The 18,648-nt window shown below is 40.6% G+C and overlaps 1 protein-coding gene across 1 annotated transcript; it reads left to right on the top strand.

Moving 5' to 3' along the window:
- Window positions 1–14,540: 14,540 nt before the first annotated feature.
- Window positions 14,541–17,959, top strand: CCN2 (cellular communication network factor 2). Its single transcript, XM_069973702.1, has 5 exons — window positions 14,541–14,777; window positions 14,951–15,170; window positions 15,535–15,786; window positions 16,118–16,329; window positions 16,648–17,959. The coding sequence occupies exons 1-5, from the start codon at window positions 14,724–14,726 to the stop codon at window positions 16,942–16,944; spliced, it is 1,035 nt and encodes a 344-aa protein (XP_069829803.1). The 5' UTR covers window positions 14,541–14,723; the 3' UTR covers window positions 16,945–17,959.
- Window positions 17,960–18,648: the final 689 nt, after the last annotated feature.

Raw genomic sequence — 18,648 nt, 5'->3', positions numbered from 1 at the left:
GACCCACCCGGACTGTCGGTACCACCACCCACAGAAAGGGGAAATGACCCAAGGACGGTGTAGCTGGGGTGTAGGTGCTGGTGCAATAATCACTGAGTCCCATTAAAATAAATAAACTCTTTCTTTACTGATAAATCTTCTGTGATACAAGAGAGCTGTTGAGGTAGAGAGAAGAGTAGCAGTGCTGAGAGGGTTGCATGCTGAGAAGAGTAGAGAGAGTTACGAGGAGAGGATTAGGTCATAAGGGTCCCAACCCAATGTAGTACTGTGCTCTGCTGGAACTTTAGAAGAAGGAGAATACTTGAAGACAATACTTGAAAGAAGAAGAATACTTAAGCTTGTGTTTCTACCTATGTCGCTATACCACCTTTTGCTCTGCAGTGTCAAGTTATCCGTCCTATCAGGGTGACACAAGCCCCAGTCCTAGTTACCTGAGTTGAGCAAAGTGTCTGAGGGTGTCCCGGTGTCACCTGCGGTGCAAGATACAGTATATAGGCTCTTGGCTGCTTTTCTCTATCCGGATCAGCTCCCCTGCCTTGTCCTCTCTTTAGGTGTTTAGCACTGCATCTTGAGGATAAGTGTTGCTCTAAAGAAAGTCTCTGTGTTCTCCATAGGGGCACACTACAGCTGGTTTGTCCCGGACAGGGAACCTAGTCAAGCCAGGCTCCTGGCTAACTCAGCAGGGAAGCTTGATCTGTGTGTCCTGCTCCACTGAGAAACAGAAAGGAACTAAATATGTGTGGGTCTACACTTCCTCTACCCATGTGACAACTTCCTACAGGGTGTATACAACAGCTCCTGTGAGTGTTGCAGAAGAGAGTGTGCAAGAAGAAAGGAGGATAGAGATAGGTAGAAGAGAACAGCTACTCTGTTGTGTACAGATCATAAACAATAATCCTTAGTTCACTACAGCTGTGCAGCGGTTACAAATATACAGACAGTGACCTCTTGTGGCATAACTTAAATATACACCTTCATTACTGTGGTGTCCCACTGCGGGTGTTGCTATTCCTTACACCCAGGGGTGGATTAACTTTACCATAGGCCCCGGGCTGTTCACCAAGCCTGTCCCCCCCCCCACCCCACTGTAACTATGGAAGCACTAGCCTGGCGTTCATAGTACAGGATAGATAATGTCATGATGTCCTGATTTGTGCAAAATTGCCATAAAAAAACAGTGATTTTTTGCAAATCATGGCAGAAGTGTAGCCAGGAGACAGTACACCATTAAAAGTATAAGTCTTTTTGGGTGGTCATGGGCCCCTCAGGAGCTCAGGGCCCCGGGCTGCCGCCCAAAACGCCCCTATTATAATCCACTACTGCTTACACCCCTCTTAAAAGTCTGTACATGTTTGTGGTCTTGTTGTAACTGTAGTATTGCCAACGATGACCACTAGATGTCACTGTTAAGTATAACCAAGATCCAAATTGCATAAGGTCCAAGTTAAACCAAGTTGCACAGCTGAAGTATCTCAAGGGTTATTTGTGTGTGTATTAACCAGATTCTTAAATCCAGTAGGATCACTCCTTTCTTCTATCCTATTCTCTCTTTCTTTCCCCCTTCTCTAGTGCACCCTTTTCCACCCAACCACAGCGCATCTTACAGGCTGGTTAGGAAGTTAGTCCTTTGGGTGGAGGAGGAGTTTTAGCCGTGCTTTGGTGGAGAAAGGACACAGCTCAGATAGCTTTCCATCGTGGTTCTATCTGGGCCCTGGCCCTCTGCCAGGTCCCCTCTACAAGTTAGTTCTTAGTCAGCACTCTGCAGGGGTAGGACGCAGAACAGTCAGCTCTGACAACTTTCTTTCTTGAAGCACCACACAAGCTGTGTGATGCACTGTTAAACCCTTCAGGAGAGGACTAGCCTACAGATAACCTCAACCAACGCTGAGGACTAGGAGTCACTACAGTGCAGAACAGTATCCACAAAAGAGCCAAAGAGCTAGGAACTGATCCAGGTGGAGCAAAGTTACGTAAAGTCGATGAACTCCATCTCGTAGCGCGGGTGTACTTAGCAAAACCTAATTATTACGCTCAACCCAGGTAACAGGGTCTGGGGCCTGTGTCACCCTACAGTACACTTCAGCCAAAGCTAGTGGGCATCATTACTAAGCTAGTGAGCACATTACTAATTGGGTTGAGACTCTCATGGCACCCTCCTCTCTACTACCTCATTACAACCATATCCACTCTAGTACATCCTACTCAGCACTTACTGTATCAAGTGTACCTGAAGATTTGTTGTATTACCTACTGCACATTAACAACTAGTAAACCAAGTCAACATTATCACCTGAGTCTGTGATTACTTGTTTCCACCTGCACAGCACTTGCACCGCAACCTTGGGACATTTCCCCTTTCTGTTGGTGGCGGGTCCTACCACTATTCGGGAGGGTTACTACACCACACTGGACACCCTTGACTAAACCATCCCAAGGGACCCTGCTGCAACCCGACAGGACACCGACCACAGGGGAGAAGGGTACAACCGGCCGTAAACTGAAAAAGAAGGCGTGCCATCACACCTGTGTGCCCATCAGGCACTGACGTCACACAGTAGCGGATTATAATAGGTCCATTTCGGGCTGTAGCCTGGGGCCCTGAGCTCCTGGGGACCCAAACAGACTTATACTTTCAGCGGTGTATTATGTCCAGGCTACAGTTTTGTTATCATTTGCATAAAAACCACTGCTTTTTACCGCAATTTGCACAAATCAGGGCAAAACTGCAGTCAGGAGACAATGCTGTAACATGAGAAAACATACTGAAGGACCTTATCATGTGACAATGATATCACCACAGGTCCTTTAAAGAAAAACAGATATAGATATTAAAGGGGTAATTATGGGAAATGCATATATAGTGCTATTTCCCTCAATTTAGTAGATCAGGCAGGCTCAATTTCTCTAAAAAAAAAAAAGTGATATCACATCTCAAGCGTATGTTCCGGCAGGGTCCAGCAGGGGGTGCATGTAGAAGTAGAGAATTAGAATGGACATCTATGTAGATGAATCAGTGCCTTCTTCCTTCCTCCCTGTGCTGCCCAGTCCTTACAATGTCCTCCCTCCCTCTGTCCCATCCTGCTGCCTGTCTCCCTCCCTGCCTGGTCTTATTACACCTGCCGTCCGGATACGTGCAGCAGGGTGAATGCTCCTTATTTGACGCTCACCCTGCTACGAAGGCCCCTCCTGTACCTTTCCCCAACCAGACGCCCGTCCTCTGAGCCCCTGCTGCTGAAATCCCCTATGGCTTAAAAGTTATATAGATTTGTAAATGTTCTTTTTTTAAATATTCAAACTTTCCAGTACTATCCCAGGAGTAGCTGCCTTCATCTTGGGTCTTGCACTCCACCCATCTCCCATGGGTGATTTAAGCAGGGAAGAGCTATGTTCACACACCATCAAAATGATGGCCATTTTTAGTGCACTCACTGCAAATAATGGCCGTTATTTTATAACAATGGCTGTTGTTTTAAAATAACAGCCGTTTTTGCAGTTACATGATGGCGTCCACTAAAAACAGCCGTCATTTTGACTGAAAATATAAGCAAAAGCTGGATCCTACAAGGGCAGAATGACATTGGCCATGATTTTGAAATAATGGACGTTATTTGGCCTCAAAATGACAGGCATCCAAAAAGACGGCCATTGAATGGCTGAAAAAGGACAGTGTGTGAACCTGCTCGGAAGCAGAAATTAATTGGTCACTGTGTTGGGATCTTTTAGGAAACATTTGTATATATATTAAACTCTCATATATAGGTGATATATGATAAAGTGTATCTAAGATTTTAAAAACCCTGACATGTCATGGTTATATCAGAACAAGTAATAGAATCAGTGATAACAGAAATGTTATAGAAGTCTCACTTTGGGATGTTAAGATATCCACTTTAAGGCCATGTTCACATTGTGTGAAACACCAGCGTTTTTGTGACTTGGCGGGTCACAAAACGGCTGATGTTACTGAAGATTATGCTGGCCGGTACTGCAGTACCAGCCGGATGATCTTCATTTCTGCTGAATTCGGATGCTGGCGCACCAGTGTGCACGCAATGCATTGTGTGAACTGACAGGTTCTCTGCAGCTGTGGCGGCGAAATCCACTGTGGATGCCTTCTCTGTCATTTTCAATGAGATTACATACTCCCAGTGGAGTATGTGATTGGCTGGCTAAACTATGTCACCTCCTGAATATAAGAATGGTGGATTTCAGATTCGTGTCACTTGCTGGTTGAAGCTAGAGTGGGACAGACTGTACACCAGGGAGGAATAGCTTTTAGGTGAAGTTAGGTAGGAAGGGACCCACAAAAGCCCTTGTTAGGGCTATAAGTATACAAACCATATATTTAGAAGCTGTTGTGAGACAGGCAGTGTGTTCAGAAATCTACTGATAGTGTATACGGCTGGGATTGCTGGATAATACCTGTTATCTTGCTACTACTGATTTGCGCAGTCTGCATCCTGTAAAGGAGTTGAACAGCTCTTTAATTTTATTATTGTAAAAAACAATTATATATCTGGTATATGGTTCTATGCTGTGATTGCGGGATAATACCTGTTATCTTGCTGCTATTGATTCGAAGTTATCGTTAATTTTCGTTATTATGTATTTTACACTGCACCTGATACGTACGCAAGTGCCTACCGCTAGACCAAAAGGTACGTGATTTGATCACAAACATTTTTTTTTGTTCGTTTTCAGGATCCGAACCGAAAATTGGCATGTTCGCTCATCACTAGTGTTAGATCCACCCAGACATGCTTCCCCTGCAATTCCATATGCATTCTAGAGGTGTTGGCATCATTTCCTGAGGTATCATTGGGCACTTGGTGACCTCCTAGTGTTCGAATATTGATTTCCAGGTCCCAAGTATTTTTCTCCTATAGACTATAATGGGATTTGATATTTGTTCGAATATATGAATATCGGGAGCTATTCGAATCAAATTCCGAATTATCAAATATTTCACTATTTGCTTATCTCTAGTAACGGGCCTCCATTACAATCAAGCAAGGCCGCATCACTTAAGAGACGGGATATCATCAAACTGGGATGCCAGGCCTGCCTCTATTGCATAGAGCCGGGCCAGTGCACAAGAACACACCATTGCAGAGTGAGGGAACCAGGCAGCATTTTAAAAAAAGGATCGTGCCACCAGATCCCTGCGTCGATAAAGTATTGAAAAAAAAAATTACACAATTGTGATGGTACTGTCTCTTTAAAGAGAATCTGTCACTAGGTTTATGCTGCTCTATGTGAGGGTAGCAGAAACTAGTGACAGATATGCCTAACAGAATGATGTGTCACTTACAGCAGATGTTCTTCTGATAGCCAAGAGAACAATCACCGTGCTGTTCCCCCTCCCACCAGACTGACAGCTGTTGGCCTACACCCAATATCGGTGGCAGGTGGAGGAAGTGAGTCCTCGTTTACATTGGGAACTACCAAATACGTGTAAGTAATACATTGTGCCATTCAGTGTGTCTGTCACTAGGATATGCTGCCTCTGCATAGGACAGGATAGCCCTAGTCACAGTCTCTTTAAAATACAAGACTGTAGACTGCATAGGGGATAATGCCCATACTAATGTGTTATTTCCAAATGCCTTCATATTTCTTAATAAACTCATCTTCTTCAAAAGTGTTAGATTTGTCATTAACATATTCCTTGGCCGCAGGAAATGGATAAATAGTGTTATAGTGTTGTTGTTGTGACCGGCTCACATACCAGTCGTCTACATCAAATATGCAGTAACCCACCGGAGGAAATGGAATACACTAGCTCTTTCATTAGCTTATTTTAGAATTTCCTCACTGGGTATCATGGTTTTGCCTGACTGATCCTGACAGCGCATATTTCTCTACATTACTGAAATCATGGTAAGCCATTGAGTGAACCCTATTGCTGTTTGTTTTAGCATGTCAAACCTTTAAGTACTGTACATCCAAAAATATGCTAAAGTGTATGCTTCTCTGAAATGAGGTTGCTATCTGTGTGACCCATACAGAACGTGGTTAGGATCCTGTCTAGTTTTCACTTCAGAATGCAAAGGCATACAGTCTCATTCAGGTCTTCCCAGACAAGCTTGTTTACCTGGTATAAAACAGGCTGGCCTTTATGTTACTGCTAGAATCTTCTAAGCCTGCACTCCCTCTTCTGGTAGATTCTTGGTATTTTTTTTCCATTAAAATACAGAGAAACATTCAAGAATTATACAATATCTATCATCTATCTATCTATTTTCTATCATCTATCTCCTATCTATACTAACCAATGCAAGTTAGCCATATGCCTATTTACGTTCCTACTGCCAATGGCTCGTGCAGTAGAAATGTGTATATACATTTCTGGCGTGAAGGGCTCTTAATGTGTGTGGGGCTGCTTCAGTGTGAAAGTTTTTACAAATATTTAAGAAACCCTCCCCCAATAAAGTCCGAACTCTACAAATGAAAATATATAACAATAAATAAATATATAAATAAACATATTTGGTATCGTACCGTGCAGACTTGTCCAATCTATTATATACTGGTTCTTGCACAGTAAACAATGTTATTATATATCAGGAAAAAAATATAAAAAGTGATTGAAAATTTCTATTCACACCAGTATGGTACCAATAAACCTATGCATCATCACTGGAAAAAAAATAGCTCCCAACCAGCCATGTAGGTGGAAAAATGAAAGCGTTATGGCTTATAGAAGGGGAGGAGGAGAGCGCTGCTTCAGTGTGACCTGGACATCCGTGCATCGATGACCTTTGGTCATGAAGGGGTTAATCTACTCATTAGAATGATTCATTGTCTGTACAGATTGTGCACAGCTTCCATCGCATATGACATCCTGAATTTTTTCAAGCAGGGGAGTACTACATAAGCAAGGCCTATCTTAGAAAAGGATAGGTATTCACTATGTTTACAATGATGGCCATATAGTTTTCACACTTACGTTTTCACATCTCCTTGAGGCAAAATACTTGACATGGAGTATTTCTCAACAAGACGTAAAAATAATATAATGTTATGACGGGACTCAAACTCTTAGTTGTTACTTTTCTCAGGCACTGCTAGGTAAACAGGAAGCTCAGTCCTGGGATAGCCTATTCTGTACTTGATGAATCTAGATTTCCCATTTGCGTCATCAGCTGCATCACTACACTTAGACAAGAATAGCCATTTTTTTAACATAGAATCCCATACATTCCAGGAGACGATGTAGCCATGAAGAACTGTCTGAAAAACAGAAAGTCAAACAGTTATGGTGTTTGCTCGACTTGCCAGATTCCTGTCTTTACAATGTTGAGTGCATGGAGGGACATAAAGCTCTTCCGGTACCTCATTTCACTAGTGGTAAATATCTATAAATGTATATATGTGCTCCTAATATGCTATTAAATAAAATAAACCTCTTACCCTCTGTCTAGTGTCATTTAATACAGAGAACGTTTTGTTAATTTCAAGTTCAGAGACTGGAACTCATACCACGCTTCATAGCAATAACACATTTCTTCAGATTTTCATACGACTGTTTTATAAGGAGCCGAGTGCCTACAAAATGGTGGGTTACATAAAGTCCGAGCTAACAGAAATGCCACAGAGTACCTCGCAGAAGCCAAACACAAATAAAACGACTCTCTGTGTCGAAGCAAACGTTCTGCATCAAATTGAGTAAAAAGACAAAATGTACCCCAACACCATCCAGTTAAACTTGTTTTTTTTCTATGAATATAGTAAAAGAGAGAGGTTTTATTGGAAGAAAAAAACACTTCTAGTAAATAGTGCATGAGCAAACATTCTTTGGGTCAAAAGGAATTGGTTTTGGAATCCAACGTATGAGACCAAATATGTTCCTGTGGCTTATGACTCTCTGTGAGCCAGCGATGGTCTAAAATGTTACATAAATTCCCAGGAATGGTGATGGAAGCCTAATGGTAATTAGGAATCATTGACGTATTGTTTTAAAAAGCTTTAAACGACTACACCAAACAAAAACAGGTTGTCTTTGGCAAGACAGCAATAAGATGGTGTTGTAGAGATGGTACATGCTGCAAACCACTTGCGGCATCAGATGTAAGTTTACCAAAGTACACTGTAGCTCCTCAGTTTTCTACAATTTGAATAGAAAGAGCCAAGTAGTTAAAAAATTTGGCACACTAAGGCTATGTTCACACACCGTTTAACATCGTCCGTTGCATAGCAATGGACACTGTTAAACAGCGGGCTGCCGGGCTGCACTCAGCCTGTCCCTGCAGCCAATACCTCCGAATCGGCTGCAGGAACGTCCTTCTTTCACAATTGATTTGCGGGCACCGTCGGGTGTGCCCGCAAATCAATTAGCCATTCACTTCAATGCAATGTACGGCCGCCGCTGCACATTGCGTTGTGTGAACAGCTGATGTTCCCGGACGCTGTTCAGTGAACAGAGTGCAGAAATAACTGACAGGCACATTATTCTAACGCCCGTTCTCAAGATCGGGCGTTAGAATAACGATGTATGAACACAGCGGGCGGCATTGCATTGACTTCAATACGATGCCGCCCCTGCAGTAAAGAACGGACGCTGAGGCAATTGCAATTGTTCTTTACTAAAAAAAGTGATGTGTGAACATAGCCTAGGGCTGCGTTCACATGTAACGGATCCACAGCGGGTTTGTCTGCGAATTCACAGCGAGACCCACTGCGGATCCCTGCCCTGTACACCCTATGGGCAGACAAACTAGCAGCAGGATGCAGATCCCACTGCGAGTTTGTCAGCAGCCGGCCCATTTAATCCCCTGGCTACTAAAGCGTTCACCTGGTCCCAGCTCCGGCTTGCTTTGGGGCTGCCAGTGTCCGGGGGTCAACGGGACGGGCTGCTGACAAACTCGCAGTGGGATCTGCATCCTGCTGAGAGTTTGTCTGCCCATTGGGTGTACAGGGCAGGGAAACCCGCTGCGGATCCGTTACGTGTGAACGCAGCCTAAGGCATCATGTCAGGACAGATAATTTGGTGGAGAAACGCTACCTGAAATAAAAAAAAATAAAAAAAATAACAGGGGTTATGATTACAAGCAGTTTTGCAATATACCATATTTTCCGAAGTATCATATGACCCCTGACTTTTAAAAAGATTTTCAGGGCTTCATTATGTATGCCAGAAAATGTTAACCCCTGCCTGACCACAGCAGGGTTTACCAGATGGAGCCCTGCTGCGGTCAGGCAGGGGTTAAATGAAGCAAGAGGCAGGAACCACCTCACCGCCCAACTCCCCCTGGCCGCAGGGCCCCCATTGAAAAAAAAACAACTCACCTGTCACCTGTTCCCAGCAGCTTCTGCTGGCAACATCTCCCATTATGTTTCCAGCTGCGACAGAAGTCCCCAAAGCTCTGCCAGGCAGCCGAGCGTCTTATCGGAGGAGCTCGGAGACGCTCAGCTACCAGGAGAGCTTCGGAGAATGGCAAAGGCAACAGAAGTGCCCGAAGCCTCTGCCATTCTCCTGAAGCTCTCCCGGAAGCCAAGCATCTCTGCGCTTCTCCGATGTTCAAAAAAAAGAGACCAAACACAGGAAGTTCCAGTCCTTTGTATGCTTACACAAGGAAAGACTCCTGTATATCATTCAGGCTGTATATCAGATAAAGGCAATTAACTTAGACTAATTATATTATTCATTTTTGCTAATTATATTATCAGCTCTGCAGCTTACCAGAAGACAATGCTCTTTGTTATGTAACAATTCAGTCAGTATAATGTCACTGTGTGGTTACAGAGGTTTTGATGCTGTGTGACAGGAGAGCTGACCATACAATGCGAGCGTCTCAAGGTTTGTCTGCTACTGAATGTGAATGTACAGTAGCTATACACATACGCAGTGAAGGAAGACCATGTGTATGGCCGTATGTATAACATTAATTTAAACATAGAAAATAAAAAATTAAAAAAATAGACTATATTGCAAAACTGCTTTTATATTGTGCTCAGCTCCTTATAAAACAATCATATGAAAATCTGAAGAAATGTGTTATCGCTATGCAAAACCCCTGTTGTGAGACAGTGCTTTTACTCTCTTTACTCTCTTTACGCTCTTTACTAATTTGGCATACTAAGGCAACATGTCAGGACAGAAGCTTTGGTGGAAGAAAGTGTACAGAGTTAAAAATATCTTGTTAATGTGTTACGCAAGCAAATGTTAATAGGTATAATTACTTCAGTTACAACATAATGTCATGTATTACTCACAACAATATATTTGTACAAGCAGAAGTCATTAAACCATAATACTCCACTACAGGCCATTACATGTAACAAGAAAAAAAAAAAAAAAAAAGGTGTGACTTTACAAGCTAAAGCCAGGTAACACCCATCCTACGTGAAAAATACAGTCTAGGTCACCTGCCTTGTTGGTTTACACTGAAGTAAATGAGTTCTGTATTCTATACATCTGACATACAGTACTGGGGCAAATGATACAAGGAAAAAAAAGTGATAGATGTACAAGGATGTTTAAGATTAAGAAAAATGTTCATGTCATTGGATAGATGTACTTATGTATGAACGTTTTCTTATGAGCACTCCCTCTAAAAATCAAAACCTAAAGCAATTAAAATATTGCGGCACAAACTTTGTATCTATAGCAATCTATACCTTTTTAATGACCTCATAACTAAAAATATTCTGATATTTGGAAGGGATGTGAAATTCAGTCCTGTCTGCAGAAAGCACGATATAAAGCTGGAGGAGCTGAGCAGATTGATAGATAATTTAGTGGGAAAAGTTACAGGATAACTTGTCATTTATTCATGAAAATATCTGCTCGTTCTGGGTTATGTGGTCAAGTGGGCGGTCCTAATCAGGGATTGACAGCTATCTAAGCCCAATTATACAAAAACAGCTGTCGTTCACTGAGTAGGACCATCCTTCTCTTCATCTGAGATTATCTCCTATGTAGTGTTGAGCAGATTTGAGAAAAGTGTCCAGGTTCGGCAACTTCTCCGAACCCATAAACTTGCCATTTGGTTCCCATCATCTGCAGAAGCTGAGTGTTACCCTAGGGCTGCTCCCACCTCCACTCCTGACTGGACTCATCTGAGGGTGACAGCCTGCTCAGCCAACCACTGACCAAGATGGGACAGCACCATGGCCAGTGATTGGTTAAGCGGACTGTCACCCCCAGACAAGTCCGTCTCAGAAGTGGAGGCAAGATTGTTTACCTGGGGACCGTAGATGATGTGGGATGACACCAGAGGAATGCAGAAAGTTAAGAACAGGCTAGGTCTGTTATGATATACGCACGGGCAGCAACATATAAAAAAATATTTTGGAATCTTATTATGGAATATCCCTTTAAATAGATAAATGATAATTGTATTATGTGGGGGACAGTGAAGAAATGGATAGAAGTAGACAGCACCTTAGTATTGTTTATTAAGATTGAAGGTTTTTAGTATGAAGTGTCTTAAGATGTTTAGCTATAAGACGTAGGTTTATTTTACTTCAACCGCATCATGCACCTATTTATTCCTAAAACTAACCAAAAAGGAAACCATGTTAAAGTCGATGGAAAACAGCCTGCCTGGAACTGAGGTTCTTAAAAGAGACCTAAAGTAGGGCCCCTTAGACAGTGTCTGTGTTCAGGCGGTTACTTAATCGGAAGCCTGGAAAAAACACACACACACACACACACTTTCTTTCAAGACATTGTGAACCTTAAGACAGCTAGAAATAGTACCTGGTTCAGCATTTCGGCTATCACAGAGATAAATAGCACACTGTGCAAATCTCCATATAGGGCCAGACTTCCTCTGTCTGTGCATTGCGTACAGCTTTTGGCTAAAGTCTTGCATTCCTTCGATATGTTTCTCTGGGAGCTTTTGATTTCCGTTTTGAGGGCTGGCACAGACCTTCAATTGCTCTAATAAGAAAATGTCTGTGACTGAAAGCTGAAAATGTGCAAGATTCCTTCTTTAAGTACACAAACACTTCAAGTCTAGCCACTTTCCTGTAGTTTGTCCAGTTTTCGGTACAGTATGTCTGATACCTGATCAAATGACTTAAAAAAAAGCAGGAAAAAAGAAGGAATGTAGTAAGATCTCCACCTGTACAATTTACAAGAGCCGACTAAACTGCTGCATTTGAAGCAGATGTAAACCCACTGTATATAGCTGTGTAAATATACATGTGCTGCCAACGGAGCTAAATTCCTCATTTTACCAGAAAAATATTTTCCTGTGAAGGAATTCTTTATATTAACACCTGCAGGAAAGTCAGGAATACTGAACATTAACTCTTATAGGTACATCGAATAAAACAACACAATGTTATTACTATATAGGGAAATCCAGTGGAGCCCTAATTTGTGATAGGTCTCAATGAATAACAGCCATTAATGGGGCTCAGCTGACTTGCCCGAAGGCCATATAGTCTATTTGGAACAGCAATTCTATATTCAAGGCTGATCTCAGGAGCTTCTACATCCAGTGCATCCATGAATGGGCAATGCCTATGCAATGCAAACACTCTTAATGTCAACTACGCATAGTCCTTCAGTTGGCTTCTTAACACCATATTCTGTATAGTTAACCATTGAAGATCTATAGAGCTTATATTTGCCATTCATGACTTTGCCATGTAGTTTGTACTGTACAGCCATCATCTTTGCACTGGTATAAAGACTATGACATATTTGATGTGTCCATACAACATTGGGCTAGTAAGGAATAATGCTAAAATGGCAACAGTAGCATTGATGATTTGTAACGTGACACTATCATATTGATCGCTTTCCAATTTTTAAAGATTCCAGTTTTATTATTGAGCAGCGAGGACCAATATGTAATAATGTACCAAGAGAAACAATGTGCATTGTGTGAGTTCTTCTCTACTCCCCTCCCTTCAGCTAGACAAGTGTATCAATCAATGGCCTGAGGCTACAGAACAAGGGCATCCCTGCCTGACCTTGTTACTCTGACTAGTGTATGACATCATACCTATTAGCTGATATTAGGAAAGCTCCTGGGTATGTTCACTCCTATTCTCCTCCTCACACACATTATCCTGCCCATAACTTTATTTATAGAGAAGTATGTGAGTGTTGTAACCTTTTGTGTCCCGGAGTCACCACAACATTCATGGTTTCTGAGCAACCAGAGCCAAGTGCCCGCATGAGCACCATCTTGACATCCACTAATGTAAATATTGATACAGTTTTTTTTCATACTGGAAATCAAGTTTGGACCATGTAGTCATTGCGTAACATTACACATTACTTTATATAATAAATACACGTTTATTACAATGAATGGAAACATAGTCGGAAGAAAGATGCCTTGCCCTTATAATATTTTATTTTTATCCTATGATAGCTATATGTGTATCCCAAGCATGAGTACATTCATTTACTGTGGATTTATCAACCACATCTGAAAGTCTGCTCCACATATCCACTACTCATTCAGTAAAATAAATTGTTTTACATTGCTTCCCATGCTTCATGATGGTCAGTCAGATGTTAGTGAAGATACATGTTTCTTTATAGTAATATTTCTAATTCTTTGCCCAACTTTATGCTGTTATATGATTTTAATTACTACATAAAAAAAGGAAAAAAATAAAAAAACAAAAAACATATGTGTGTGTGTGTGTGTGTGTGTGTGTGTGTGTGTGTGTGTGTGTGTGTATGTGTGTCTGCCTAAAATTTATGACCTGACTGTATATAGGATATTCTATTAAACTAAATGAATATTTTTTTTCTAATAGAAAATCCTATATTCAGTCAGGTTGTAATTTATTATTATTATTATTATTATTATTATTATTATTATTATTATTATTATTATTATCATTTTATAGAATACCCTAATTTAAATTAGGTCACAATGTATGACTTGACTGTAAAATAGTATATATTAAAAAAATATATCAATATATATATATATATATATATATATATATATATATTTTTTTTTTTTTTTTTTTTATTATTATTATTTTTTTTTTTTAATTTATATTTATTTTATCATTTGCTAGCATATGTTGATGTGTTGATTACAATAGCAATGGGAGCATAGCTTCCTCTCAGAATAAGACATTCTGAAAATTCTTATTTCCTTGAGGTGCCCTTCCCTTGTGTAGGTTGCTTATGAAACAAGAAAAAAAATGAAACATATTTTTGTATTGTGGTTCCATCTAACAGTCGGATGTGTTAACACGATTACTGTAACATAAAAGTGGAATGGTGAGGAAGTCTGGGACAGAGACCAGCCATACGAAAACAAGGCTCAAACCTTCTTTCCATATAAAATGATAGAAGGCAGAGTGCAAATGATATAAAAGCGAGGAGAAAATCCTATTTGATGGCGAGGATACAGCACCTTTTTTGTGCTATGGAGTGTGCCAGTTTTTTCAGACAGAAGGAATGCGGAGTGTCAAGGGGTCAGGATCAATCCGGTGTGAGCTGATGGGGCAGGAAGGTTGGGAGGAATGTCAGGAATGTCCCTGCTTGTGTAGGACTCCATTCAGCTCATTGGCCTGTCTGGACAGCCTGCAGCATATAAAAGGGCAGCAGCTCCCTGCTAGACTCACACAACAACTCTTCCAGAACCTGAGAGAGGAATCAAACTCAGCAAAACAGGGGCTAAGGAAGGAGGCTTAGAGACTCTGAAATAAAAGCGAGAAACCCAAAACGCGATCCCACTGAGATCTACAGAGGACGACAGAAGGAGACTTTCTTTTGACTTACAGAATATTGAATGATGGCTTCAGGAAAAGTGACATCCCTGCTCCTCATTGCTCTTATCTCCTGGGTAAGTTAAAATGACATTCTTCTTAAAGGGAAGCTAGTCTCTTAGCTGGGGTATAAGATCATTATAGGTTGGGGTCTATATGTATATATTCTTGTTGCATGTTTGAATATGCCTCTATCTTGGCAGAAGTAGAAATGTTCAGCTTACTGATGTGTTTTTGTCCTGCGTTACAGGTATGTGATGCCCAGGATTGCACTGGAGAATGCCAATGCCCACAGAGGGTACCTGAATGTGACCCTGGTGTCAGTCTGGTGCAGGATGGATGTGGCTGCTGTAAAGTATGTGCCAAGCAGCTGGGAGAACTTTGTACCGAGAAAGATGTATGTGACCCCCACAAAAGACTTTTCTGTGATTTTGGGTCCAGAATGAACAGAAAAATTGGAGTTTGCACCGGTGAGTTTAAATCTAAAATATTAACAGTACTTATTAAATGTGTGTGCTAGTAGGTCTAGAGTAACTATACTATGCTGTTTTCTAGTAACGCTGCTGGTTTCTTAAAAACCTGTTATTAACTTCATAGGTACATAGTAAGGTTGAAAAAAGACAAGAGTCCATCAAGTTCAACCTATAACCTATATACTGTGTACTTCAACATTACAGTCTCCTACTGATTTATACATGACTGTAGTTATATGTACAGTATACATATCAACATTCACAATAGGTATAGTCACTTAGTCAGCAATTGATAGACAGTAGTATTTGCTGGGATCTCTTTGAACTATAGTCCTAAATGGTATTATTATTTTCATTGCAGCCAAGGAAGGTGTCCCTTGTGAACTTAACGGTATGGTCTATAGAAGTGGAGAGTCTTTCCAAAGCAGCTGCAAGTACCAGTGCACTTGTGTAGATGGAGTAGTGGGCTGCGTTCCACTGTGCAGCATGGAGATTCGTCTGGCTAGCCCTGACTGTCCTTTTCCAAGAAGAGTAAAACTGCCTGGCAAATGCTGTGAAGAATGGGTCTGTGATCAGCCTATGGAGAGGACCATGGTCGGACCAGCTCTTCCAGGTATGTTGTAATCTATAATCACTGTTATGTTATTCTATTATATAGTGTACATCATGCTACTTATATTTCATTATCGTATATTGTAAAAACATAGTTTGGCTAAATATAGTATATGGCTATGTTCACACTACCTAAAAAACACGGCCGTATTTCATAACAACGGACGTATTTGCACAAACATCGGCCATTGTTATAAAATACGGCCGTGTTTTTTACATAGTGTGAACCCGACCTATAATTGTAAATATAATAGTAAATTTATCACTTAATTTGAGGTTGTGAGCACATTTTTGAACAGACATTCAATGTGTCTTTATTATTTCCTCTGCAGCTTTCAGAATGGAGGAAACTTACGGTCCCGATCCATCCCTGATCCGAGCCAACTGCTTGGTGCAGACCACTGAATGGAGTGCTTGCTCAAAGACCTGTGGAATGGGAATCTCTACTCGTGTTACCAATGACAATGAGCACTGCAGACTGGAGAAACAGAGCCGTCTGTGCATGGTCAGACCTTGCGAGGCAGATCTAGAGGAAAATATTAAGGTGAGTTGAGTTCCCATTGATGTAGATTAACACATTGCAAATCTAGTATAGTCTTATTTAATAATTTAGCGATTAATCCCTATAAATACAATGAATAGTCTCCTCCCTTATCCAGACCAGATTTTCGGACCACCATACATTATGCATAGTGGCCACTTTCTTTGAGAAGACCACCACCATAGAAGACCACTATGCAATGAAATTTTGGGTGGTCTTCTCAAAGAGGATATACGGTCCATTACTGAAATGTTAAGACAGTAAGTTAACCTATTATACATCTGATCTGTAATGTGCAATCTGTTTGTTTTTCCACAACAGAAAGGAAAGAAATGTATCCGAACCCCCAAGATTTCCAAACCAATCAAGTTTGAGCTTTCCGGCTGCACAAGTGTAAAAACCTACAGAGCCAAGTTTTGTGGGGTCTGCACAGATGGCCGTTGTTGCACTCCTCACAGAACAGCCACCCTCCCAGTAGAGTTCAAATGTCCTGATGGCGAAGTCATGAAGAAGAAGATGATGTTCATTAAAACGTGTGCATGCCATTACAACTGCCCAGGAGACAATGACATCTTTGAGTCCATGTACTACAGAAAAATGTACGGCGATATGGCATAGATCCATAGGACCACACCTTAAAGACTGTATAACTTGAAATGACTTTGCATCTCATTGCTAAACATATTTTTATAGCACAAGAACGTATTTAAGATTGTTTAAAGGAAAGTCTTTGCTTTATGACTTGATTGATGAATGACCCCAGCCACTGGTTTGAAGAAAGCAAGATGAACCAGACCACCAAAGCTGCCCTGGGTGCAACATAACGTCACTGTACATTCACTGATGTTATGCAGTATTCACTGAGTATAGTGGTTTATTTTGTACCCAGTAATGCAACTGGAAAAAAAAGCTCTTACTATTTATATATACAATATATAATGAACCAGCACCGTGGCAGTGACAGCTGGAAGATACACTCTGGCTTCACTTTGGTGCTAAATACAGTAAGTTGTCCTTGTGGGACAACTCATTGTTAGCCAACCTTAAGTAAACATATGGAGTGGAATGGAAACTATGTTTGTAACAAGACTGGAAAGTTTGCATCGTGCTGTAAGGCATGTTGTAATCTTGCTTTTTATAGTTATTGTACATAATGTATATATATTTTTGTACAGTTATCTAAATTAACTTAAAATTGTTTTGTTCATGTTTTCCATTTTTATAATGCTTAAATATTTTGATAATCTGTTTTTTTTTGTTTTGTTTGTTTGTTTTTATTATTATTATTATTATCATGTTCTCGGTTCCCGATAAGTACTTTGTAATACTTGTCTGAAGAAATACAAAGTTTGAAATAGATTAATAGGTAAAAATGATACTCAGTGACAAGGGACTATCTATGTGAGCCCAGGAAGTAATAGATAGAACGGACATATTTGTTATTATTCATGCTTTAATGACCAAATGCTGAAATCTTGAAACTGCGTGTGATTTTTACTCTGATAATCTGTTTCGGCCTTGTTTATGACTGTACTTTTGTTTTCAACATTTATACTTGTTGAGAAGTGTGACCAAAAGGTACATGTTTGCACTTTTCTAGATGAAAAATAAAATATTTTATTTTTTATAGAAATTATGTGTGTTTCCTTGTTCCTGTAAGAATATATAGAGAATTCCAATAACACAAAAGGCGGCCATCTTGTTATATAGATGGCTGCTAGTAATGATCATGATCTATATTAGCGGCTGGGTACATATTGAGGTGGCCACCTTTGCCTGATATGTTCCTCTAGTGGGAACATAGCCTTGTGTAAACAAACAGTATGATTAAATCCAAATATAACAGTAAAGTTCTGTTCCCGCTACAGGAGTGTTACATCATTTAATGGCAAAAGGTGGCCGTCCATTGATAATAACCATTAATTGCATCCGCCATTACTGATATACCGACACCTTTATACGTTAATTGAAGTCTGTCTGGAAACGTAGACTAAATGTGTCCTAATCATGTGATGGAAGCTCAAGTGTACAGCTCATTACAGTTACAGTAGGGTTATTAGAGCTCCCTCTTGTGACAAACTGTGCACTTACAGTATGTTATTGTCACATGACCAGGACAGATTCTTTTTAATGTCATGCATTTTTAAATATATTAAATAATATATTTAAAAATTCATGACATTATACTTGTAAACAAAATAATAAAATCTGTCCTGGTCATGTGACAATAACATACTGTAAGTGCACAGTTTGTCACAAGGGGGAGCTCTAATAGCCCTACTGTAACTGTAATGAGCTGTACACTTCCATCACATGATTAGG

Source organism: Dendropsophus ebraccatus, chromosome 6, assembly GCF_027789765.1.
Source record: "Dendropsophus ebraccatus isolate aDenEbr1 chromosome 6, aDenEbr1.pat, whole genome shotgun sequence".
Lineage (NCBI taxonomy): Eukaryota > Metazoa > Chordata > Amphibia > Anura > Hylidae > Dendropsophus > Dendropsophus ebraccatus.
This window is presented reverse-complemented; position numbering and strand designations above follow the sequence as displayed.